This window comes from Martes martes, assembly GCF_963455335.1.
Source record: "Martes martes genome assembly, chromosome: 12".
NCBI classification, from domain to species: Eukaryota; Metazoa; Chordata; class Mammalia; order Carnivora; family Mustelidae; genus Martes; species Martes martes.
In genome coordinates this window covers 83,860,159-83,885,471 of record NC_137900.1, presented here as the reverse complement: position 1 = coordinate 83,885,471, position 25,313 = coordinate 83,860,159, and the positions used below count along the sequence as shown (strand labels likewise).

Below are 25,313 nucleotides of genomic sequence, written 5' to 3'. Positions count from 1 at the left end.
AGTCAATGGGAGTCCTCTTCCACCCTGCCCGCTCCTACCTCCCAGGCCTCCCTTTCCCAGGCCAGTGTGAGAATAGGTCTGTGACGGCTGCTTTCCTCGGTCAGGACGGGAAAATGGGTGGCCCAATGCTGGCCACCACAAGAAGGGTTCAGAAGCCAAACCCCTGCCCCACCTCCTCCTTCCAGGGCCACAGCTCTAAGGGAGGCAGCCCTGTGGTCTCAGATCTACTGATCCCAGACAGAGGCCAGCTCCGGGAACTCGGGCAGCTGAGAGCAAGCAGCAGCTGTGGCCTGGCAGAGAGAACCGGCAGTCAGTCATGGAGAGATGGGGACAGGGATGGGGGAGAGCCGGGGGCAGAGAGAGAGAAAGGAGAGGAGGGTACACAGAGACAGAGAGATAAAGACAGGAACAGATGGGGGGGGGAGAAAAAAGCACAGAGAGATGCAAACAGAAGCAGCAGAAAGCAGAATTGTCCTCGGGCTGCATCACGAGGCTCCGGCATCAAAGCTGTGTGGCCCTTAGCCCAGCCTTGCCCTCTCTGGACTCAGCGGGCCCACCAGCAACACAGGAGCAGTACTGTGCAGCCCTGCTTCAGCTCCGATGAGCCCCAGGCTCTCTGTGACCCCAGTCTAGGGAGCTGAGGTCAGTGATCAGCAGGGGCCTGCGCCTGGGGCTGTGGCAGCCCAGATGTGCTGTGGCCGTGGCTCTGTCCTCATCAGGATTCCGGGGCGTCCACGAGGATGACTGCCGCTTGGGCCACATCCCTGATGAGTTCCTGACTGCTTGCGCATCTGGGTGTCTCTCCCTGTTTACATGGGGAGCTTGAATAAGGAACCACCTGAAGGAGATGAGGTTTGGGATGCACAGACCCCTGTCCTGGCAGATCCTCAGGTGTAACGTCCCTATCCCGGGCCTCTCCTCCTACCCCCACTGGGACGTGCACAGCCTCCTGACCACACACAGCTTACTCCCCACATCACCCTCCAGCCTCGTGCCTGGTATTGAGCCCAGGTCTGGACTCTGAACGTCCCCAAGAACATCTGGAGGACAGACCCAGATGGCAGGCTGGAGGCCACCTCCGGGGAGAAGCTGCAGGAATCGAAAAGACCAGCAGTAGGAAAGGTGACTCGGCAGAGCACAGTCCCCAGTGACGCCTCAGGGGGTGTCCCAAGGGAGCACAGGGTCAGGGTTGGGAGGGTTCATGTTCATGGACAGCACCTGGGCAGCAGGGAGCCAAGGAAGCTGGAAGAGGCTCATTACAGGGGCGGGGGAGTTGCTCCTCATCCCCAGGGGAGAACTAGTGAGAACTGCTATCCCTCTCCTCTCTGCAAGAATGTGGTGGAAAGGATTTCATCACCAGACACATGAGGAATCAGGAGCTTTCCGAGACCCAATTCTCAGAACACCCTGCCTCTCCATCCAAAAAAACAGCGTAAGAAATCAAGAAAATGGTGAAGGGCTGCCCGCTGCCTGGGCTCCGAACTTTCCCACCTGCCTTGGCTAGCTTTTGAGTTTTGCGGGCTGTAGCTAAGCCCACAATGAGGACTATGAAGGCAATAATAATAAGAACCATTGCATCCTTTGGGGCAGAGCTACGGTTCAGCGGGAATGCTCTGCTGAGGCCCTACAGGTCATTAAACCCCCTAAACTTTGTCCCCACCAGTTGCTAAGGAGCCTCTCTGTCCCAAGAGTCCTGAGCACAACCCTAGGGGCCCGCCTGCCTGGGTTATAACCCCACATCCCATTCTCTGCCCAGAAGGCCTGCCTGACTCTGAGCATCCCTGCGTCTAGTTCACCTGCAGGAACATCATCCTGAAGGGAGATGCCCGGCCCCCGGGGCGGCACCCCCTCTGCCAGGGCCCGGTTCCCAAAGCCTGAGCAATCAAGGCCTGCTCCCTCCCTGGGCTGGTGCAAGTGCCCGCCTCCTCCGGGCGGGCGCCTCTCCGGCTGCAAACCCAGCTCATTTGCATGTGGATCGTGCCTGCCACCATGGGTGCTGGGGTCAATTGAAACTCAAGAAAAGAGAAGAAATTTATGCAAAACTGTTGATTGCATTTGTATGTAATGAAATCATCCAATATTCATCTGACTATAGAATCTAATCTGAGAAGAGAACTGAAGGACATGAGTGTCACTGCAAAACCGTAATGAGCCACTGTAGTGATTAAAAAAGCTCTTGAGCCTTCTGAAAATCCAGGCAGAAATAGCGTCTAATCAACTCTGAATATAGGAGGCGAGATTGGGCTGGCGCGCTGCGCACGGCCCGCCGCGGTGCTGGGGGTGCGAGGTAAAGCCTGGCGGCCACGGTCTCTGGGTGCCAATCGCCAGGCCACAATCAGCCGAGTCCTCCGTGCACAAAGCAATCGCCGCCTCTTGCCACGCAGAAGGAGCCCAATCACGGCGGTTGTGAAGAGCGGCTTCGGGCTTTCACCCGCCTCTGATGCCTGGCCAGAGGCCCCGTATGGGTTCCTTGCTCCAGCCCTGGAAGGCAGGGAGGGTTTGGGTCTCTGGGACTGTCACACCTGGACACCCCTAGCGCCCCACCAGCCCGAGTCGGGGAGAGGGTCTGTGTTTCTCTGGAGGCCTGGCTCATTACGAAAATGTCACCTCCTCCATGCAGCATTCCCTGACTGCTCCCTCGACACTGGCAACTCCCACCAAACAAACACAGGATGCTCCACCCCTCACCCCTGCTTTGTTTTCCTTCATAGCACTTAGCTCTGTTATTCCTCCATCTGTTTAAATCCATCTACCTCTTCTAGTAGACTGTGAGCTCTGTGAGGGCAAGGACTTTACTGTAGTTTGTTCGCCACGGCGGAATGTGGAGAACTGGGCTTGACACTCGGTAGATGCTCCTGAATGGTGAACGAGTAAGTCAGTTCCGTGGGCAGCCAAACGTGTGTACTCAGTCTCTCCACAAATACCTGTTGCCTACACAGTGCGTGACGAGTTAAGGCAGTCCCTGCCCCCTGGTGCTCACAGTCTGGGCAGAAGGCACACACTGAAGACGTTTACCTATAACCAAATGGGACCCCGGGGGGCTGGTTCTGTCCAGTGGCTGGAGGAACAGCTGACGGAGGGTATGAACCCAGGCTGGGGGAGGGCAGGGAAGGCAGCCAGGAAGCAGGGAAATGAGGTGGCGATCTTTTTTTTTTTTTTTTTAAGATTTTATTTATTTGACAGAGAGAGAAAGATCACAAGTAGGTAGAGAGGCAGGCAGAGAGAGGGGTCAGCAGGCTCCCTGCTGAGCAGAGAGCCCAATGCGGGGCTGGATCCCAGGACCCCGAGACCATGACCTGAGCTGAAGGCAGAGGCTTAACACACTGAGCCACCCAGGCGCCCCTGAGGTGGCGATCTTAAGGATGGACAGGAGCGAGCCAGGCAGGGCTGGGTCTGGAGTGCCCCCCGCAGAGGGAATGGCATGTGCAGTCCCCAGAGTGACCAGCATCTGCGGGGAACCAAAGGAGGTCAGAGCCAGAGCCGGCTGGAGCCAGAGCAAGGAAGGGCCTGGTGGGAGATGGGGCTGGAAAGACGGTCCAAGTCACACCTCGCAATTAAGAGCCTGCTGGGGTTTTTCCTGGAGATGACCCGGAGCCTATGGCAGGCAGCAGCATGACTTGCATTTTGTCACCATATGGAGAACCGGTCAGAGGGGCAGCTGTGAAGGAACAAGCCTGGGCAAAGGGCTGTTCACATACCCTGGAGATGGCAAGATCCCGGGGGGCCGCTGAGCAAGGCCAGGTCATGCCAAAAGCTGTTTTAAGATGACGAATCTGACAGCAAAATATGGAGCAGAGGAAGGGACCCCCGGTGGGAGGCAGCCATTCATTCATCATTCATTCATTCATTCATTCATTCATTCATTCATGCAGGCGTACAAGCATGCATTCATTCAGCCTTCAAGCCCTTCCCCACGTGCTAATCTACAGTTTCCAAACTGCTCTGGGTTTGCCTACCAAGTGACCTATTCTTAAAATGGTTCTAAAGCTGGAGTCAGTAGCTTCTGAGAATCGGAGGGATTCTGTGGATCATAAGGCTGCTTTTTTTGGCCTGGACTTCCTGACATCAAAAAGGCCTTGTGAGTCATTGGCCTTCTTTAGGCCTTAAACTCCTCATCAGCACAAAGAGAGAGAGCCAAATGAGATGATCTCTTGGTTCCCTCCCTGTTCCCCAAAGTCTGCAGCTCCAGGTCCCCTGAAGGCACCCCAACAGGACAAAGTCCCGAGGTGAGGTCCACCCTGCTATATGGGGGCCCAGAGGAGCTCCTGGCCCAGCCCCGCCACTCACTTGTTCCGCTGTGAATGAATGTCCTCGTCCCTCTCTGTGCCTTGGTCTCCGCCCAGCTGCTGCCTCCTTCCTGGTGGGGGGGGGGGGGGCAGGGTTTAGACTGGCATACAAGGCTCCTTCTGGGCTGCTGCCCACACTAGACCCCCCTGTACAATGGAATTCCAGGAAACTACCCTTCAAAAACAAACAAACGGGGGAGGGAGGGAGTTGCCTAGAAGTAGGGAGAGCTATGTGACCCCCCTGCCCATTCCAGAGACACACCCCCCACCTCACAGGTCAAGCTGGAGTCCCAGTTCCAACACTTAGGGCCATCTTGTGACCCCGAGCAAGTCATTTAGACTCTCTGAGTCCTCATCAGTAACACAGGGGGTCTGAGAACCAAGTTAGACACTGTAGCTCGGGGCAGAGCACGGACTAAATGCTCAGGAGGTGGGGCTGTGGTTAGGGTTGGGCCACGCCTGCCTGGATGGCCCGGCAAGACTCATCCATCTTCCTCCTTCGGCCTCTACTACAACTGGGATTCACTGGGGGCCAGCGGAATTCAGGGATTCTTTTAACAGGTGGATTGGGGTGGGAGGAGCCAAATACCTCTGCCTCCCTAGAGAGGGGAGAGATGGGACTCCCACCCCCACCCCAGCTTTAGGCTTTGTAGCAATGGTGCTCCAAACACTAGTTAGGATCAGGTGATTTCCTGGTCACAGCAAACAAGACCTCCCAAACATTTTTGAGTAGAAGCTACCACCCCCTAGATCCCCATTCTAGAAGGAATGCTTTGACTTTCAGGAACCCACTCCTCTCTCCCCAGAATTGATTATGGGTATTGGATCTAAGAAGTCATCAGAGCCTTGGTGGTTTGCCTCCTACAGGTGGCGGATGGGAGAGCTAAGTCCAGTCTCACAGACATCCCTGGGCACTGCCTCTGTGCTGGTCCTATACTGGAAGTCCCTGTTCCCCAGGGGCTCCTATCCAATGGGGAAGACAGTCCATGAATATCACCAAAGGCAACACAAGAGGGAAAGCGCTTTGAGCCCTGAGAGACTGAGACCAGGGAAAAGGGAGACCACCTCTGACTGGTAAGTAGATTCCTGGAAGGCTTCCTGTAGGAAGTGGCATTGAGCTGAGTCTGAAGGATAGCTAAGATGTATCTCTTTCTCTCTCTGGAGGAAAAAAAAAAAATTAAAACGAGAAAACAAAGGAATAACCACTCCTATTTTCACAACCCCAAATTAACACTTGGCCAAGTTTTCATTTTGATCCACATACATGAAATGACTTTCGGGTAACTTTAAGTTCTTCCCCTTGTCCCCAGTGACAATTTCCACTATGAATTTGGTAAATATCCCTTCACAACTCTGCCTCTAACAAAATAAATTTATAGTGCAAAATAGAGTTGGGAAAAAATTTTTTTAATTACTTTGTCATTGCAGCTTACGTAAGGGGTGTCACACTGTCTCTGCGACTCTGCTTGCTTTTTCCACTGTCCATTATGTTTCGGGGGCTCTCTGGTTCAAACACATGGCTGGGGCTCACCACGGCATCCCACGGATGCACCATGCTTATGTACTCCTGGACTGGGTCGGGTTTCCACGGATCGAGGTCATCCAGGGAGGCATTTCAGGTAGAGGAAGCGGCGGCAGCAAAGGCTCAGGGATGGGAAAAGTGGGGGGTGCATCTGGGGGGCTGGCAGGAGTCCAGGGTGGAGGGAGCACCAGACATATGTGGGGTTGCTGAGGGAGGCTTCAAGCCCCAGGCCAGGAATCCACTGCTGGCATGCTGGCCATCTGGGAGTGTGGGGACAGACCCCCCTCCCCCTTAGAACTGCCCTCCACAATAATTCCACTTATCCACCCTCCAAGTCCTCCCTAGGGAGGCCTCTGTTACTCTTTCCATTAATTGTCTCATTAATGACCCACTGAAGTCAAGTACCCATTGTTCTCTGGGCCTGGGGCAGCCTCCCCGGCTTTCTACCCCAGGGGATTTGTAAACGTCTTTCCTTCCCCGCTTTCCTTTGGCAGGCGTCCTTATCTGGTCCCTGCAGCCCTGGCCCAGGCTGCTGCTGCCCCTTCCTCCACCCACACCCTGCCCACGGGGCCCCGCCGATCCTGGGGCCCCGCGGCCTCCACCCGCTCCTAGCTCGCTCACCCCCTCGCCTCCCTCTGCCTCACTCCATCTCTGTTCTGTGTACGTCTCTTCCCGGTTTTCTGTTCTCTCTCTTTCTTTTCTCTTTCCTTCCTTTCTTCTTCTCTCTCCCTTAACTGTGTTTCTCTCCCTGGATTTCTGCTGCTTTCTCTCTTTGCGTGTATTTATCTCCCTCTGTGTCTCTATCTCATTGTCTCTCTCTGGGTGTCTTGGAAAATCTCTTCAGGATGATAGTCTCATTCTCAACCCTCTGTTTCTTTCCATCTTTGTCTCCGTCTCTCATCTGTCCCTACCTGCTGACTCTGTGTTGTGTGTGTCTGTCTCTCTTTGTCTCTCTGATTCTGCCTCTTTCTCCCTCCCTCTGGCCTTTGTGCATCTCTCTGTCTCTCCCTCTCTGTTTGTCTCATGTCTCTCTCTCTCCTCTCTCCGACTCACCTCTCCCTAGCCGTCCCTCCTCCCGTGGGTCTCTGAACCCTCCTGATTGACTATTGTCCTGTTTCCAACCCTATTGCCTGCTCACCCACTGGGTCCCTGACACCCACACGGGTCGGACTGTTTCCCTCTGTTGCCTTGTCCCCTGGTTACAGCTCCGGCTTCCCTCGGGTGACGGTGTCAGGACAGCAGTGCTAGGAGTAGGTGTGACATCCCATAGCTAGCAGACTTTGGGATTCATGCATCTGTTAAGTTAAAAACAAAACAAAGCAAAAAAAAAAAAAACCCAAAAAACAAAAAAAACAAAAACCCCCACAAAACCCGAGGTGACCAATAGAGGGTATTTATCTTTCTAAATGGGAATTTTTTTTCTAGAATCACCAACTTCTTCTTATTCTGTAATATAAAGAACATTCTAACACCAGCAGTGAAAGTAGCAAGAGCAAAATCTAACAGTAATAGAACAGTCCTTGAAGTGAAATCAATGTAATTTTATGAAAACATTTGCAACATTATGTGTATTTTACTTATTCTGCCCCAAACGGGTGACGATGTTGTCAGGGACCTGTGCAGTCAGAAACCGCTGCTCTCGTGCAAGCCCCTCACTGGACCCATGGGGAAAGGGAGTGACTTTTACTTTGGGCAGAAAAGGCAAAACTGGGACAGGACCCTTAGCTCTTGGCCAGTTGGCCACTCCCTCATCCCACGAGCCCCTCTGGTCTCTTCGCTGCCTGGCTGGGGGGGTGGGGGGGCAGACACCAGACCCCCTGCATTCTGTGCCTTCCTCTGGTCCTATGTGTCTCTGAACAATTTAACCCCTCACTGTGCTTCACTTTCCTCATTTGTAAAATGAGCAAAAATAATAACTAGCTTCCTAGTTATTATATAATAACTAGCCTCATGCACAGGAAAGGTCCGGGACTGTTAGCCACGACTAGTATTATTATCACAAAGTGGAGGGGGCAATTTGGGCTGAGGCTAGAGCCTGGGAGAGGAGGCACCTAGCGGCCTGGGACCCCAGCAAGGCTGCTCTGCGGGGCCAAGGGTGGCACGGCACCCTGCCTCTTCAGGACCCCACCTAGCTTGTTCAGGCACCCCAAGCCCAGGAGCTGGCACTCCAGTCACGGACACGGGCACTCCCAGAGGGAGCAACGGCGAAGCTTCAGGTGGCATTCATGGCTGCAGAGGCGAGCAAGGGGGACCCTGGACAGGAGAAGAGCAGGGTGGACGCCAGTGACCATGGACACCATGGGAGGCAGCCTTTAGATGCCCAGAAATCCTGGAGGCTGACTCAGCAGATGAGGTTGGAGGTCTGAGCAAACAGGTGAGAGTAATTAGGGAAACTTTGGGTTATTGATGTAAATTGACTTCATTTGTATTCAAGGCCAGGCAGGCCCGTTACAATTGGACAAACATTTCCTTAACAGCTGCTCTGAGCCAAGCACTGTGCTAGGCAGGGGATGCAAAGAGGAGAAGAGCAGGGAACGTTCTTTCCAGGGATTCACACGCAGCTGTCTAGTGCTGGTGGTGGTCTGTCTCTGAGGAAGGCCAGAGACACAGGCGAGGCCAGCCTGAAACATTTGACGCTTATGTTCCCTGGCACGTACCACTCCGGGATGTGCCCGGAAAGGAGAGCGCTTTGAAGGGAGAACTGACGGGACCTGGTGACCTCCTGGATGAGAGCGTGAGGGACAGGGAGGCGCGGGTGGCTCCCAGCGTCTCGGCTTGGCACCCGGGTGGACAGCAAAGGCATTCCCGAGAGGCAGCGCGGGACAGCGAGTGGGCCTGGCGCGGGACATGAATTCCAGAAGGGGCTGGCTGAGTTTGGGGCGCTTGAGGCATTCGCAGGTCAATGGGTACACACACGTTTAGGGGTCAGGAGAAACATCAAGACAGAGAAATGAATGAGTGTGCGGATTAGGACCAAAAGGAGCTGTGAAGGCTTGAAAAATTTTGCCTCCTGGGCGGGGCAGTGATCTAAGGGAGCGCCCAGCAGGCAGACAGCCTGAGACAAGACATGGAGGGGGAAGAAAGTGGCACAAAATTTCAGAAAAGGAATAATAGCATTGAGCTTAAGCACCAGGTGCCTTAGGGTAGTTATGAGAGGCGAACCACAACTGAAGGGCTACGGAGGCTTAGATGGCAGAAGTTACCGCACGCCACGTTAAGTCTGTACACAATTCGGCCGGCAACTGGGAGCCATTGAGGGGTGTGGAGCAGGAGAGTGGTGTGACGAAGGCTATGTCTGAGCTTGAGCTAACCTGACAGTACGTGACAAATTAAAACAAAGAACAGAACAGAGGAATATGAGAGACAGGGATGGCCGCTTCTTTGTTCCTTCAAAGCAGTTCACGAGTTTGTTCACGCAAGCAGTGAGACTTCTCTGTGCGGAAGCAACCCTTCTCCTCAACCTAACACCTAGCCGCTCATCTGCTAAGGGTTCAGACACCCAACCACCTAGCATTAATACTGCATGCAAAACAAAAACAAAAACAAAAACAAAAAAACAGAAGAGTAACTGTAGGCTTCTACTTAACATTTCAGGATTATCAGTACATGTGAATGAGTTTGGTCACCTCCTAAAAGAAACAGAGTTTCACACATACATGCAATGGAACACTATTCAGCCTCAAAAAGGAAAGACATCCTGACACCTGCTACGATGTGGATGGACCTGGAGAAAGCTGTGACGAGCGAAAGAAGCCAGACACAAAAACAAAGAGAGTTCTGGAGGTCTCCTCCTTGCACGATGTGACTGTACGTGCTCCTGCTGAACTGCGTGCTTACAAATGGCTAAGGCGGCAAAGGTTACGGATATTTTATCACAATTAAAGATAGAGATCATTTTTTAAAGGAGCTTCCAAATGGATCACAGAACAAAACCCAGCTCTAAAACAGAAACCACACCTAGAACAGTCATTTAGAAACCTACAAGTAAAGGAATGGGAAAGCTACACCAAGCAAATGTAAACAAGATGCAAGTAGGGGCTGGGTGCTTGATAGAGGACAAGACAGAACTCAGACTCCAAGCACCAAGTGACATGAAGATGAGCAGAGTCAGGCTCTCTGGGCACCAGACAACTCGCAGCAAGGCATCCAGCAGAAATTACAGGAAGTGCAAGAAGAAATACAAATGCTAGTAATAGGAGACTGAAACACACCAAAAGGCCGAAAAAGTATACAGAAAACCTAATAGAATCTATAAACTACATTTCCCGTGTACATATCAAAATTTGTACACACCCCCCAAACAGAGATTATACCCTTTAGTGCACATCATGGAAACTGAGCACGTATTAGAGCAAAAGAAACTGGAAGGCTTCGCTCAATGCTCTCAAGGGGATAGAGGATGTAGGAGCACTTTGAAAACTGAAAGGGACCAAGCCAGTATTAGTTATTCGTGCCATCGACACGATTCCTGTCGTTATTGTCATTATCCACTGGTTCTCTTACAAGTTCTAGGGGAGTCTGCCCAACAGGTGGGAGGTGGAAATACACAAATATAAACCTGCACCGTCTTCCCTTCTGTGTTCACAGTATGCCACCTTCCATGCAGCTTTCAACACACACCATTATTAGAAATAGCTAATTGTTTTAGGAGAGGGGGCTTTCTGCTTCTATCACCTTCGGGGCCTGGAGCAGTGCATTTTGAGTAAGCTTTCTTGAAGACTTACCAACTGAAGCACACCGATTAAGGACCGACTTCAGTCAGATCTGAATTTCAAACTGCACTCTGGCACTGACTAGCTGTGTGACCTTGGACAAGCTGAATGCCCATTCTGAACCTTGGTTTTCTCGTATGTAAACAGATAGGAGCAGTAGTGACACCAGCAGACACTGTTCAGAAGTTTAACTGTAGTAACTCATGTGAAGTGTCAGGCATGGGACCAGGCATGAAGTAAAGGTTAGTCTGAGGTTGAGGAAAAGTAGGTAAAACTCACCAAAACAGATAAACTTAGAATAGAGGTTCTTTTTCCTCAAAAAGCAAGAAAGTCATCTTTAAATGAAAACACCCTCCAATGCACATAAAATGATTTTTTTAAGATTCACTTATATATTTGAGGGAGGTGGGACAGGAGGCAAAGGGAGAGGGAGAAAGAGGCCCAAGCAGATTCACGCCTGGAGCCCCACATAGGGCTCCATCCCATGACTCCGAGATCAAGACCTAAGCCGACACCAAGAGTCAGACACCCAAACCGACAGTACCACCCAGGCACCCCTATAAAATGATTTTTTAAAAAATCATGGGGGCGGCTCACCTGGATGGCTTAGTCATTAAGTGTCTGCCTTTGGCTCAGGTCATGAGCCAGCTGGGGGTCCTGGGATCGAGCCCCACATTAGGGTCGCTGCTTCGGTGGAAACCCTGCTTCTCCCTCTGCCACTCCCCCTGCTTGTGTTCCCTCTCTCACTGTGTCTCTCGCTGTCAAATAAATAAATAAAATCTTTAAAAAATATATCATAGGGGTAGCAGTGAAGTAAGTTAAGGTATATCCATAGTATGGAATAGCACACTGCAATGAAAAAGGAGTGAGCTGTATCTCCAGGTTCACATATGAGTAGATGGCCATCATGTGTTGTTGGGTTTAAAAAAAAAAAAAAAAAAAAGCAAGCTTCACAATATGAACAGAATTGTTTCATCCTCTGCTTTTTAAAAATTATGTATGTATACAGGTCTGGAGGGATACACATCTAATCATTAAAGGGGAGTAAGATTGGGAAGTTGGTCTAATTTTTTATATTTCAGTTTCTTTTGTAACTTCTAAAACACACACACACACGAGCATGTAAGAAAGCAAAAAAACAAACAAGACAAAAGTTTTTGAAGTCTCTTTGGCCTGTATGTTTCATGGGACTTGGAAAGCTGGTGAGCTGAATGGAGGAGGAGGTTAATCCTTCTGGCAAGGGTAGGAATTTCCATCCGCAGCTTTTTCCTTTTAAAAGAAAGAGGTTCAAGGAAGGAGAAAGGGAGAAGGCATTGCTCCAGCATTGCTCATTACTCAGCAGACCCGAACAGGTAGTCTCATCCTGGTCTCTGCCACCACCGCAGCCCGACACAGAAGAACAGAGAAACTCTTTGATAAATGTCAACTGAAATACAGCAATCAGCTGAAAGCCATTTGCTGAGCTGTCTGACTGCCCTGGGCTCGAGGTTTTCCTTTATTCATTTATCATGATATACAGCTTTGGCCAACATACACACAGGAGAGAAATTGTTGACATGTGGGACCCAAGTACAGAAAATCTTTCATTTTCCAACCCCTCCCCAACCCTGTCTGTTCACCAAATAAGTTTTTGTTTATTTAAAGACTACAGAGGATTTGGCTGTTAAGAACCAAATGCCTTTGGAGTGGAGTTACAACATAATTTATCATTTCCTCTGTTTATTAAAAAATCCTGCATCTTTGAGAAGCACATTTGCTGGGAGTGGGGGGTTTCGGCCATGCCCCCGCCATGTGGCTTACCCCAAAAATGGCTCCTTGATTGCTGCGTCTATCCCTGTTCTTCCCCCACCTGACTTCGGATCATGCGATGGCTTCTCAGGGCTGGTGAGGGGGGCTGGACTGAGGACAGGTAAGTGGGGCAGGAGACTAGGTTAGCTTCTTTCATTTTTGACCTGATTCTGACCTTGAACCCCAACCGGCTGTGTACACTGTGCTCTACCAGTACAAGCAGAGGGTGAAGAGCAGACTTCCCACAAGGGACGGGATCTGAGAGGAGTCAGACAGCAAAGAAAAGTTGGACGCTGCTTCGAAGGAGTGCAGCCAGGCTCCAAGCTGCCCAAGTCGGTTCCACTCTAAAGGCAGACATCTGGCAAAACGGGAATGAACTTGCTGTCTTCCACCTGAGACACTGTGGTTAATGACTTGGTCCAGTGTGCTATGCACCCCTCCAAGACAGAGGCCACCTCTTACCCAGTTTTGCATGCCCAGCATGGAGCCCGGTACCTGACACACAGTTGGTGCTCACTGAATGTTCATGAAGGCTGCAGGATGCCGTGGGCAGAACACAAGCTTCAGATCAGGCGTCAGTCTGTATCCCAGCTCGGCCACTGGCTAGCTATGTAACCCTGGGCAGGAAATTTAACCTCTCTTGAGTTCTCCCGTCTCTGCAAAATGAGTCTGACAATGAATAATGAAACCCTCTATCACTTACTAGGCTTGTTACTTTGAGGGTTATCTAATATTGTCAAGTCTCAGTTTTCCTACTTTTAAAATGAAGATAATACATTATCTTGCAGGTTTACCAAGATTAAAGATGATGCCTAGAACTGTCTCTAGCTGTATGTTATGAATGAGAGAACGAAAAGAGAAGAAAAGAGCAGAGAAGAGAAAAAAGAAAAGAATATTACTAGAAAGAAAAAACCCTTACTTTACCCAGTACCCAAAGATAAGCCACAACAAAGCACTCGTCTGTCAACAACAGGCAGGCCCTGCGGGAAACCTATCTCATTACCAAGTAAATGTTGAGGACAAAGGCAAGAGTAGAAAATGACAGAGTGATGGTGTTATGACTGGAAAGAAAGGAAAAGCAGGCAGTATTTGCTGAGCAGCTACTTTGTACAATTCATTTACGACACAATTGAATGCCTACTATGGTCTAGGCATTATGCCAAGTTCTGAGGAAAATAAAGATATACAGACTAATTATCACAAAGACTAGTGAACGTTCAGTTAAAAGCAGTGGGCAGTGCTGACAGCAAATAATGGGAGTCCCAGGCTGGGGGGGAAAGGGAAGACTTTCCAGAGGAGGTGATACCCAAGCTGGTCTTTGACCAGGACCGGACAGGTAGGCCAGCAGAGGCACAACGGTCCGGGCAGAGAAAAGAGCACATGTGAGGATGACTCAGAGGCAAAAGTATTGTTCCAGTGGCTTTATATACAGGTCCTCAGAGAACATGAATCCGGACTATCCATTCCTTTATGGTGATTATTCTTTCCAATTGATTTTGATTTTATTGTTCGGTAAAAACAACAGGCCTCTAGCAAAGGGATCTAGTCACAGGCGAAGGCCCACATCAGCCCAGAGTTCAAAGCCAGGGATGGGGCCCAACTAACTGAAAAGGAGGCTCCCGAGATGAGAAACAGACGGTGCTGAGCCTTCTGATAGTCCCAGTCGCTTGGCAATGTCACCATCAGGGCAAATGCCCTGAGTAGAGGCCACCCGTCACAGCTGGCACTCTCTGAGGGCCTCCCAAGGCAGAGGGCCAGAGCAGAATGGGGTGGACAGGGAATAGGAGGAAGAGAGTAACCAAGTCGGGGAGTCCCACTAGAAGGCTGAGCCTCACAAAGACTGATAACCGCATGGTGACAGCCTTCCGTGTGGACAGAGAAGAAAGGGGCCAATCTGCCACCCATGGGATCCACCAGAAACTGGGCTCCGGAGTACTGCTGCCCCGGTGGGACTCTCATCCAAGGAGTTCTTTGGTCTTCACTGCCAGATGCCTGTCCAGCTCTGCAACGGTGTCGTCGGCCATTTGGCTGATCTGCAGGAACACAAAATGAGATGGCCCGGTAACTGGGGCTGGGGAAGGGGAGGGGGACAAACATTCCAAAACTATGTAAAAGTTATTTGGGAAATACTGATGATGACAAAATCTCACATTATTTTGTCCCAGCCAGGCACTGTGCTAAGAACTTTATATACACACTCTTATGATTCCCAACAGCAGCCCCATGAGATAGATACTATCATTATCCCCATTTCACAGATGAGGAAACTGAGGCAGTTAGAGCACTTGTCAGGATACACAGCTGAAGGTAGCAATGATGAAATTTAATCCCCAGTAGTCTGATTCCACAGCCCAAAATTCTTAACTATTATTAAAGAATACAGAGAAGTCAGCCATGTCGGTCACCTAATGACCCTCTAGAATTTCCTACACCTCAGACACTCTGCTGTGTAAAGCCCTCATACTAACTGATAAGACTATCGAGATCCTAGTAGTTAAGTGGGGAAGAGAAAGAAGTCTTGAAAAAACAAGAAATACATCTGGTTAACAAACATGGAAAATTCAACAGACACTGAAGAAACACCAATTAAAACAAGATATAATTCAGTTACCATAGTTGGCCAAGTTTGCTGTTGTAGTTTTTAATGACAACATTTCATGCCAGAAAGCTATGGTAAAATGAATAAGCTCATATAGCAATGATAAGAATTCGAATTGATGCAAATGTCCATACCATTTATTAACACCCCCAAATCTCTCAACCAGGAAATTACCACATGAATGGAATCTGAAAAAAATTTCTAAAGTTCCATATGCAAAGATATTTATCTAGGCTTTATTTTTTTAAAAAAAGATTTATTTAGTTAAAAAAAAAAAAAGAAATATTTTCAATCAAAACGAAGAAAATCAAGGCCATGGGTTAAAAAAAAAAAAAAAAAAAAAAAGATTTATTTATTTTAGAGAGCGAGAGGGGAAGGTTCAGAGGGAGAGAGTCTCAAGTAGACTCCACATTGAGCATGGAGCCTGATCTCACGACTGAGATCACACCCCAAGCCAAAACCAATCACAAATGGGGCCAAAACCAAGCGTCAATGTTTAACTGACTGTGCCATCCAGGTGCCCCTATCTAAGCTTTATTTTTAATAATGAAAAATCAGAAAATCTAAAGTGATAGAACAGGGAAGTAGTATAAATATGAGTAACATTCCAGCATCTATTTCTGAAATGTGTGAATGTTTACAGCAAGTATGGATTGCTTTTGTAATCAGAAAAAAAGAAATAATGTTTCAAGATATTCTTTATAATATCATGGGGAAATGCTCATGTTATATATATTTTTTAAAGATTTTATTTATTTATTTGACAGAGATCACAAGTAGGCAGAGAGGCAGGCAGAGAGAGAGGGGGAAGCAGGCTCCCCGCTGAGCAGAGGCCGATGCGGGGCTTGATCCCAGGACCCCTGGATCATGACCTGAGCCGAAGGCAGAGGCTTTAACCCACTGAGCCACACAGACGCCCCTCATGTTACCTTTAAAGAAAAAGCAGGATACAAAATTGTGCATTTACGTAGTAGAAATGATATCAGATATGTAAAAAAAATGCGTATCTCTTAAAAATGGAAGGAAATGTGAAAATATTAATAGTGTTTATCTTTTAGGGATGGGAAGAGAGGTAATATATTATTCATGTCCCCATATGCCATATCTTGCAAAAGACCTAGTGTATAGCAAGTGCTCAAGAAATATTTACTAAATAAATAATTATTAAAGTTCTCTGTGCTCTTCTGTATTTTCCAAATTTTCAAAAATAAACATGCACTAAAAGTGAGGAACAAAATACAATACGATTTAATAAGTGTTGCAGCTTCCCTCCTATGTCTAAAAGGGACCAAAGACAGGAAGCCTTGAAGTATGGTGCCCAGGATCCATGTGCTCAGCGGCACAGGGGCTGCCTGTCATCTTGATTTGCAGACCACAGGCCTTGGACAAGAACTAGGAACTAAATGCACTGGAAAGGGTAAACAAAAAAGGATTTGGAGAAATTGGTCCCAGGCAGGGAGACAACCAGGCTCTCGCCATAGCAACAGCTGCACATTTTGCAGCGGGCGGAAGGCACGGCTTTGGGGGCTGCTGGGCATGCTGGAAGAGCGGCTGGGCTCCAAATGGCTGCTTGGTCCCTCCTCACTGGGCCACAGACTCTGAAGATGCTGCCATCCCCTTGCAGAGCAGCTGCCTTGCACGGCAGGTGCATGACGCCCAGCAACACTCACTCCAGCAAGCCTACTCCGGAACAATGGCGCGAGGGCAGTGTAGAGACAGGAATGGGGACTGGGGAGAGGAAAAGTACCTAGGCTAACAGTGTGATAATGTGGGTGCTGGGTTAAACTCTCGGCGGGGTAACAGTGTGTAAGCTCCTGAATCTCAGTTTCCTAATCTATCAAATGGGGATGCCGGTCCCTTCCTCAGAAGTTGTGAGGACTGAACGTGTTTGCGACTATGCAAGCACAGCTTAAACTGGTTATTTGCTATGCAAATGCTGCTTGTGCTACTCTGCTTTTTATTATCGCTTCTTGACTTCTTTTCAAATTAATCAATTAATGAAAATATTTACTAACTTTCTACCAAATTATAGGCACAGAGTGCCCTTGGGGACAGTCTGCCAACAAGTTCATCTTTTCCATCTTTATCAGACTTCTTAAATAATGATGATGAACATGGGGCGCCAGGGTGGCTCAGTCGGTTGAGCATCAGACTCTTGATTTTGGCTCAGGTCATGACCTCAGGGTCATGAGATCAAGCCTTGACTCAGGCTCTGCACTCAGCAGGGGGTCTGCTGGAGGTTCTCCCTCTCCCTCTGCCCTCCCCCCTGCTCTTACATGCACTCTCTCCCTCTAAAATAAATTTAAAAATCTTAAAAAAATAATAATCAAATAAAATGATGACTAACAATGGGAACAGCACCAACAACAGTTCCCTCTTACCAAGTATTACTATGTGCCAGGCACTAAGCTAAAAACTTTATACACATTATTGCACATAACCCTCAAAACCTATGAAATGCTGTTACTATGTCCCTTTAAAAAATTGTGAATATTTGACTATTTCACCTGACAGCTGCATAGTCATACATGGCATATGCAAAGGGGTTTTGTCCAAACCCAACAACCACACATAACCTGCCTTAGCAGGTGGGACGGGTATTATCCCCATTTTACGGAGGAATAAACCAAGGCGTAAATGTTAACTAATCTGCCAAGGTCACGTTAGAAAGTCAGTGGCGTGACCGAGCCAGGAACTCACACACCCCAACTGCCAGTTTGGTGCTGCTGCTCCCTGTGAGGCGTCCCCAGCACCTGGCCTCGTCCTTCCTCACCCCAGGCAAGCTGTGTGAGGGTCATTCCAATGGTCAATCCCAGCCCCATATTCAAAATCGAAGAGTGGGGGAAAGGAATGGGACAAATGGGGTGGACAATTACTGAGGACCGGCAACCACACCAGCCACTTGAAAGCATGTGTGTCATCTGGTCCTCGCACCAAACCTGGGAGATGAACACCCCTCCTCCCACCTTACCGATGAGGAGACAGAAGCTCAAAAAGGTGAAGCCATTTGCTCACCTTCGCAGCCGAGAAGTCAAAGACCTGGGATTTGAACCAGTCAGGCCAGCCTGACTCCACAGCAAGGGCCCTTTCCATTTTCATCTGCCTCATAAAGACCATAACATCATCATCTTCGTCGTCATCATCATCATCACATTCACTCTTTTCTTGCTCAGAAACGTGAAAGGCGGAGACAGGAAAGGGGGAGGCACAGCGCACGGAGGGGGCAGGCGGGCAGCAAGTCCGCCTCCCTGAGGCCTGGCTCAGAACACCCACTGCCTCACCCAGCCCAGCCTCCCTGCCTGCTTGCCTGACCGCCAGGAGCCCTTCCCTCCGCCAGCCCGCTAGCACCCAGCTCCACTGCAAAGCAGCACCGTTTCTCAGAAAAAAGCGGCAGTGAAAGGATCTTGGCCAGATCTACTGGTGTTTCTGCCAAGCGCTTTAATGCTCAGCAGGCCCATTTATAGTAAACTGAAGCAAAGGTGAAACAGCAGGCCCGCAGATGTCAGAGTCCCGAGTGGGCAGGCCCTGGTGCTTCCTCAGCAGAGCTGGTCTGGGCTGCAGGATGGGAAGTTGGGTGTGTGTGGGGTGGGGGAGGGTTGTCAGACGTGACTCTAGGGATAGAATCTATAACTCAATGTCTTCGTTTTTATACACCAAAGAAGAAACATTTTTAGAATATAGTTTTTTAAAAATCTGACCTCAAAAGAATTTGGGAACATTAAAAAAAAAATCCTATGAAGAATAATATTGGAATTGTTCATAATCCCATTGCCTCAAATGACCACCATTAACGTCCTCAAGTAGAGAAGCTGTCAATGTTGGTTTTTTTTTAAGATTTTATTTTTAAGTAATCTCTACAATCAACATGGGGCTCGAACTCACAACCCCAAGATCAAGAGCCACGTGCTCTACTGACTGAGCCAACCAGGCACTCCTAAGCTGCCAATCCTTTTATGATGAAAATTTTCATCACAAAAGTGGAGTCATATTATAATATCGTTGTGTGACCTACCTTAAAAAAATTAATTCTAAAAGAAATTTACCATGTCTGCAAAATATTTTTTTAAAGATTTTATTTATTTATTTGAGAGAGAGAGAACAAGTGAGCATGAGTGGGGAGCAGAGGGAGAGGGAGAAGCAGACTCCCTGCTGAGCAGGGAGCCAGACATGGGGCTCAATCCCAGGACCCCCAGATCATGACCTGAGCCAAAGGCAGATGCTTAACCAACTGAGTCACCCAGGTGTCCCTGCAAAACATTTTTTTAAAGATTTGAGAGAGAGCGAGCATGGAGGGGAAGTACAGAGGGAGAGGGAGAGAGTATCAAGCAGACTCCACATCTAGTGCAGAGCCCAACATGGGGCTTGATCTCAAAACCGTCAGATCACAACCTGAGCCAAAACCAAGAATCAGACGCTTAACTGTGAGACCCAGGCACCCCAGCAAAATATTTTTAAAACTCCCTCTATATGGATAGAAAACAATTTATTTTCCCACTGTCAGAAATTTAGACAGTTTTAAATTCTCTGCTATTATATATAATACATCAACACCTCTGTAGGTAAGATTTCTTGACAATTTATTTTGGATAAATTCTTAAGTCTCTGAGTCAGAAATACATGGGTTTTGGTATATACTGCTATATTATTCTTCAGAAAGGCAGTATAGATTTATATAAAAACTAACAATCTTTTCTGTGGCGTGTAGAAGTAAAAGCAATACTTCTAAGGTCAGCAGCACTTCAAGCTCACATTAAAAATTCTGGGTTCAAATGTTACAGATTAGAAAAGATAAAAATTTTTAAAAATACACATATTCTAAAAACCCTTGCAAGTGATTTAGGCGGTACATACCAAGAATCTTAAAAATATGCACTCCCTTTGTGCAATAATTCCACAGTTGGGACTCTATCCTAGGGAAATGATCTCAACAAAGATTTACGTATAAAAATATTCATTGCAACCTTATTTATAACAAAAAAGTTTAAACAAACTAGATGTCCAACAAGAGGCTTATGAAAGTTAATTATGGCATAACCACAAGACGGACTATTTTGCAACCATCAGAAATGACTGTTTATAGACAGTTTTTTAAGACACGAGAAAATGCCAATGGTTTTAATGCTAAACAGAAAATAAAAAGCCGAGTACAAAACCATATGCACACTACATATTCAGCCATGTTAAGAACTATGTAGTTAAAAAAAAAAAAGAAGGAAAGCAGAAATACTGCAAAATGTTAAAAATACTGCAAAATGCAGTTGCTTCTGCAATGTGGGTTTATGGTGTGAATTTTCCCCCATTTTTTTAAAACAGTCTTCTGAACTCTTTACATTTTCTACAGGAAGCATACATTACTCGGATAATCAGGAACAAAGTAAACAAATAAATTTTTTAAAAAATTTGATAAAACAACAATCAGCCCCCTGCTTTGCTTATTTAAAAAACAGAAACAAAAACCACATACTCAAAACTCCAGCTTAGTGTCTCCTGTCAGGGAAAAAGAACAAAATAAAGTGTGCACAAGGCTGTCTCCTGAAGATTTTTTCACTCCACTTTTAATATATGACAGTAAAGGCAGTTATTAACAGTGATGGTAAGAACTCATTTAAATAATAATGTCTTGGATAATAAAGATTACTGCCCTGGGTACGTTATGTGCATACACTGTGATCTCTTGTAATATTACACGTCCTCAAAGAGATGGCATGTAGGTCTGCACTAGAATGTTAACAGTGGTCATCTCTGGGTGATGAAATTGCAATTACTTCCTTCTGAATCAAAACAAATCTACACTAACATGTATGGCTTAGTATCAGAAAAAACTAATAAAGTTATTTTCCTTTTGAAAAATAACAACAATCAACAGAAATAAGCACTGAGGAACCAAATCTAACCCGAGGAGGAAGGTGAAACGTAAGGTGCTCATGTGAAGGCTTCTGGCCATGTCCTGGTCACACGGGTCTGACCAAGAGTACTGCTTATCTGATCATTCTTCTCTTCCAGGGAATGTGGGCTCTGGCCCCTGAGGCAGAGGCACAGTCTTGCTGAGTGAGGAGTGCCTGGCACTTTCCCAAGGTCCACGGCTTACCGCAAAGAAGCACAGGAAATGTCAAGTGTTGACAGCAGAGATGGAGTCCCCGGGGACGGACCAGGAGCTGGCCCAGCTGGGGCCAAGGACAGACTGCTACATGGCCTAACTGGTACTCAGAGAAGACCAGCCTAATCTAGGAACCTCTTCTAGCTGGTGCAAGGCAAGAGGAGGGCACAAGGAAGGCAAAAAGGGAGCTCCGAGGGTCCCGCTGCCAGACACTCCAACAGTGCTTCTAGCATGTCCAGGGCAACCCTTTGTGGTAGGAATTACAAATCCCTTTCCACAGAACAGACTCCAAGGAGTCAAGTAATGTCCCCAAGGTCACAGGATATCAAGTGCAGAACTACTCTGATCTAACTCTGGTACCATCACAGGGATATACCATAAGGCTTCTAGATCCTTAATTACCATCTGTGTCTGCTTTTGCAGATTTATCTGGGGAGCTTTTAGAAAATATACACTCTTGGGGCGACCTACTAAAAATCAGCAGATGCAGAGGCAGAGCCCAGGCATCCAACTAAAATTTTCTCCTAGGTGACTGTTAGGGCTGGTCTACAACTGGCATTCTAACTGCTGGTCCAGGAGAAGGGGAGCAGTTAGTCAATTTATGGCCTCCTCCAGATGTCCCTCTAACAGCCCTCATGCTCCCTGCCTCCTTACTCCCCAGCCTGCCCACACTCACATTCAATCTTCTGAAAATAATGCTTTTGTGGTGAATGTAGAGACTTTGGACAAAGCCCTTCATATTATGCTAAACATGATTCTATCTCCTAAATACTTGTAAATTCATCTTTCTATCTTAATTCCACCGGTACCACTCGGGTTCAGGCTGCCATTTCCTGGATGGACTTCCACGACAGCCTCCCTGGCCTCCTTGCTTCCCCTCTTGATCCTTACAATCTGTCTTCTACCCAGCCACCACAGTCAGCTTTCATAAACACAGATGTGAACTCCCCACTGTCTGGGGGAAAAAAAAGTCTTTCCAGGGACTTACTGAATCAGAATCACCTGGGGAGCATTTACAAATGCAGATCGGCAGGGCCCCAATCTGGGCGTGGGGTCCCAAAAACCTGTATTTTTATAAGCGCCTTAAGTCATCGTAATGCTGTGGTGGATTTGATCATTGTTCAACAAATCTTCATGCCCTCCCCTAGACCTCCACAAACTTAGATATTTCTCTGTCCTGGTGCTACTGGGCTTGGCCCGTGTGATGTACCAAGAGGTACTTAAATGTACTTGAATGGCTGGGCTTATGTTCTTGGCATCTGCTGTTGAAAAGATGTCCTGCGGGGGATGCCTGGGTAGCTCAGTCAGTTAAGCCACCTGACTTCGGCTTGCGTCATGATCCCAGAGTCCTGGGATCGCGTCCCGCATTGGGTTCTTTGTTCAGCTTCTCCCTCTGCCTGCTGCTACCCCTGCTTGTGCTCCCTCTCTCTCTCTCTCTGACAAATAAATACCACCCCCCCCCAAAAAATAAGAAGAGAAAAAGAGAAAAGGTAAAATAAGATACAATAAGATGTCCTGGGAAGCTTACTGACTCCAGAAGATTGAGAGAAAGATAAAGCAGACTTGAACCCAATCCAACATCTGGAGCCAGGAGCCAAGCCCACTGAGCCCAGCCAAGGACAGCGACTCCCCAGCTGACCCACAGAAAGGAGACCAAGAAATAAAGCCTGGTACTGTAAATCACTGAGCTGTGAGGTGGCCCGTCACGTAGCGTTGGCGTGCTCACAGACGACTGGCAGAGCTGCACAGCCAGTGTGGGAGAGTCTGGACAGGCTGGAGGTCCAGCTGCTCAGCCAGGTCTCCAAGCCCTGCTCTGATCAACCCAGCTGGCTGCGGTGTTGTCCACTCCCGAGCCTCAGCCATCTTCACGCGGCAATCACCCACTCGCATGACGTTCTTCTACACAGCACACCTCTGCACGTGTTATTCAACCTGTCCCCAGTCTCTACTTCACTGCAGTCTGTTCGAGTGCCACCTCTCAGCACAGTTAAGAACTCTGCTAAGTCCTCACTTGCCAGCACCCAGACAAGCCACCACACATGCACACGAGAGCGTCGGCGTCCGGCTCTGAAGTTAGTCTGCCTGCTCTGGGATCCATTTCTAGTGGACCCGCATGTGACCTGGAGCAAGTTATTTAGCTGCTCTGAACCTCAGTTTCCTCAGGACCTCCTTCACAACTGTGTAGCAACAAGGATAAATGAAATGATAGAAAGTGTTCAGCACGGAGCCTGGAACCCAGGGAAGAGCCAACAGCGTCTTCTCTTCCTCCACATTCCCAGGGCTAAGCCCAGAACAGAGACTTGGCCAATCCTCATCATGTCAAGGAACAAATCAGGGGTATTCTGTTTTAGTCTTCCACCCTTCACACATGACCAGGTGGTTCCCTGGGTCAGACCCACAAGTACCACATCTGCTGGCAACAGTACCTGTTTCTCTATGAGCCTAATGGTGTCCTCCGAGACCTTGTCCTTTGATTTCTTCAGCTTATTCATTGCATTGGTACGAACTTTCCGTAAGGAATCCTTGGCCTTGTTGGTGTTCTGCTTGGCCAGTTTCACCAGCATTTCCCTGTGCTCCCTGGTTACTCTGATTAAAAAACAAAACACAAAAAAAATTCAACAAAATCATCCCACACATTCGCTGCTAGCTGAGAATTTAGTATCACTCTGTCTGCTAGCTCTGCTCTCCATCGTGATGCTCCTTATGTTCCTGAAGCATGCCCAGGGTGTGCTTGGTGCCCAGTGAAGTTCCTGGAGAGTCAGGTGAGGACAGCCAGTAAGAGGACTGCTGAAAATTTGAGCCAGCGCACCCTGGCCACTTATCGCAGGCGTGACTGATTGTCTTCTCAGAGTTCCCATCTGTAAGTTGGAGATGGTGTGAAGGTGTTAAGACAGGGTGCACGTATAAACTGTTTAGCGCTGACCCTGGCCCATGTGAACAGCTCAACAAAAGGAAGCAATTCTACCCTGTTCTCTCCCACTAGAGATGCAGCGCCAATGAGCGCCACAGAAATTGCACCATACAATCTCTAAATCACCTGAAACAAGTCAAGTTGCAATCTTCAGAATCTTACTAATGATTATAGCAAATTACTTAGGAATCACTTGAAAACTGACCAAGACGCAACATTGAGTCCCAACATGTGAGCACCGCCGCACCAGTTAACTTCCGCCAAGAAGCCGTAAGAGGGTCTGGCACGTGTGAGTGCTCACTGGATGTCAGCTCCTTCCACCGTTCCCTTCCTCTTCGTCTCACCACCACGAGCACAAGGAGGGCCTCCTACAAGCCCCTGCCACAAACACTTCCTAAGCTGCCCTTATGACTACCAGACGCACTTGTTATGATTCTTATTTTACCTTCCCTCATCACAACAACCCAGCAAAGTGACCCTGCGAGTTTGCTCGGTCTCTGTTTCTTTGTCCTCTGCACAGTGAGGACGACTCACCGACCACAGCCGGGGCAGGCACGAGGGTACTACGGTGAACACTGACCGAGGAAGCTCAGCCAGGGAGAGAGGCAAGCAAAGAGGCACTTACAATGGGCGTGTGGGACATGGCATGGGGAGGGAAGCCACAGGAACACTAAGGCGGCTCCACTGACTCGCCAGCGACCGTCCGAGCTCAGGCAGGCAGCAAAGTGAGGAAGAGGCTCCTGAAGAAATAATCCCAAAATGCGGGAGTCTTTGCGTCTGCTCACTAGTGTTCTGGTTCTTAGCTTCCCAAGTAGGAAGGCATTTTTCCCCTCCCCTCTCAAGTTTGGTGTGGCGCCATGACTTGCACTGGTCAATGAAATGTGAGTAGAAATGAAGGGGGTCACCTCGGGGCAGGAGCGTTAGAAGCCAGTGTGGCCTCCAGCACATTTGTTCCTGTTCGCCGCAGTACAAGTGGAGATGGAGCGCCCATCAGCGTGGGTTCCAGAGTGACCATGATCAACAGCGTCCATCATGCAGCCGGGGCCAGAAGCAGATGGCTGTGCCAAGCCACGGAGACTTGGGGGCTGCCTGTTACTGTAGCATAACCCATCCGGTCCTGACTAACACACACACTAGGGTCTGAAGAATGAGGGCAGGCTGCCTGTGCTGGCACGCCAAGGGGGGCTTCCAGGAGGAAGAAAGGGCATATACAAAGGCTCGAAGCTGCAAAGAGACCATGCTTCATCTGAGGAATTATTAGAGCACAGATAATAAGAGTGACAGGAAAAGAGGCTGGAAAGCCATACCATGGAGGATCTTGCAAGGTCTTGAGCTGCATTTTACAGATGAAGAAAACGAAGCCCAAGAAGTTTGGGCCAAACCCAGGCTGACCTGTCT

General features: G+C 48.5%; 1 protein-coding gene across 3 annotated transcripts in view; it reads right to left on the bottom strand.

Moving 5' to 3' along the window:
• Nucleotides 1-13,714: 13,714 nt before the first annotated feature.
• Nucleotides 13,715-25,313, bottom strand: part of MRRF (mitochondrial ribosome recycling factor) — a 52,835-nt gene continuing 41,236 nt past the window's right edge. For 2 of the 3 annotated variants that reach the window (XM_080819345.1, XM_080819346.1), the window contains 2 exons: nucleotides 23,431-23,590; nucleotides 13,715-14,341 (listed from right to left, as the gene is read on the bottom strand). In XM_080819345.1, coding sequence (XP_080675471.1) covers nucleotides 14,264-14,341; nucleotides 23,431-23,590 — 238 coding nt within the window. In that variant the 3' untranslated portion in view covers nucleotides 13,715-14,263. The remainder of the gene's footprint in view (nucleotides 14,342-23,430; nucleotides 23,591-25,313) is intronic. The other variant, XM_080819347.1, reaches the window with a different exon arrangement.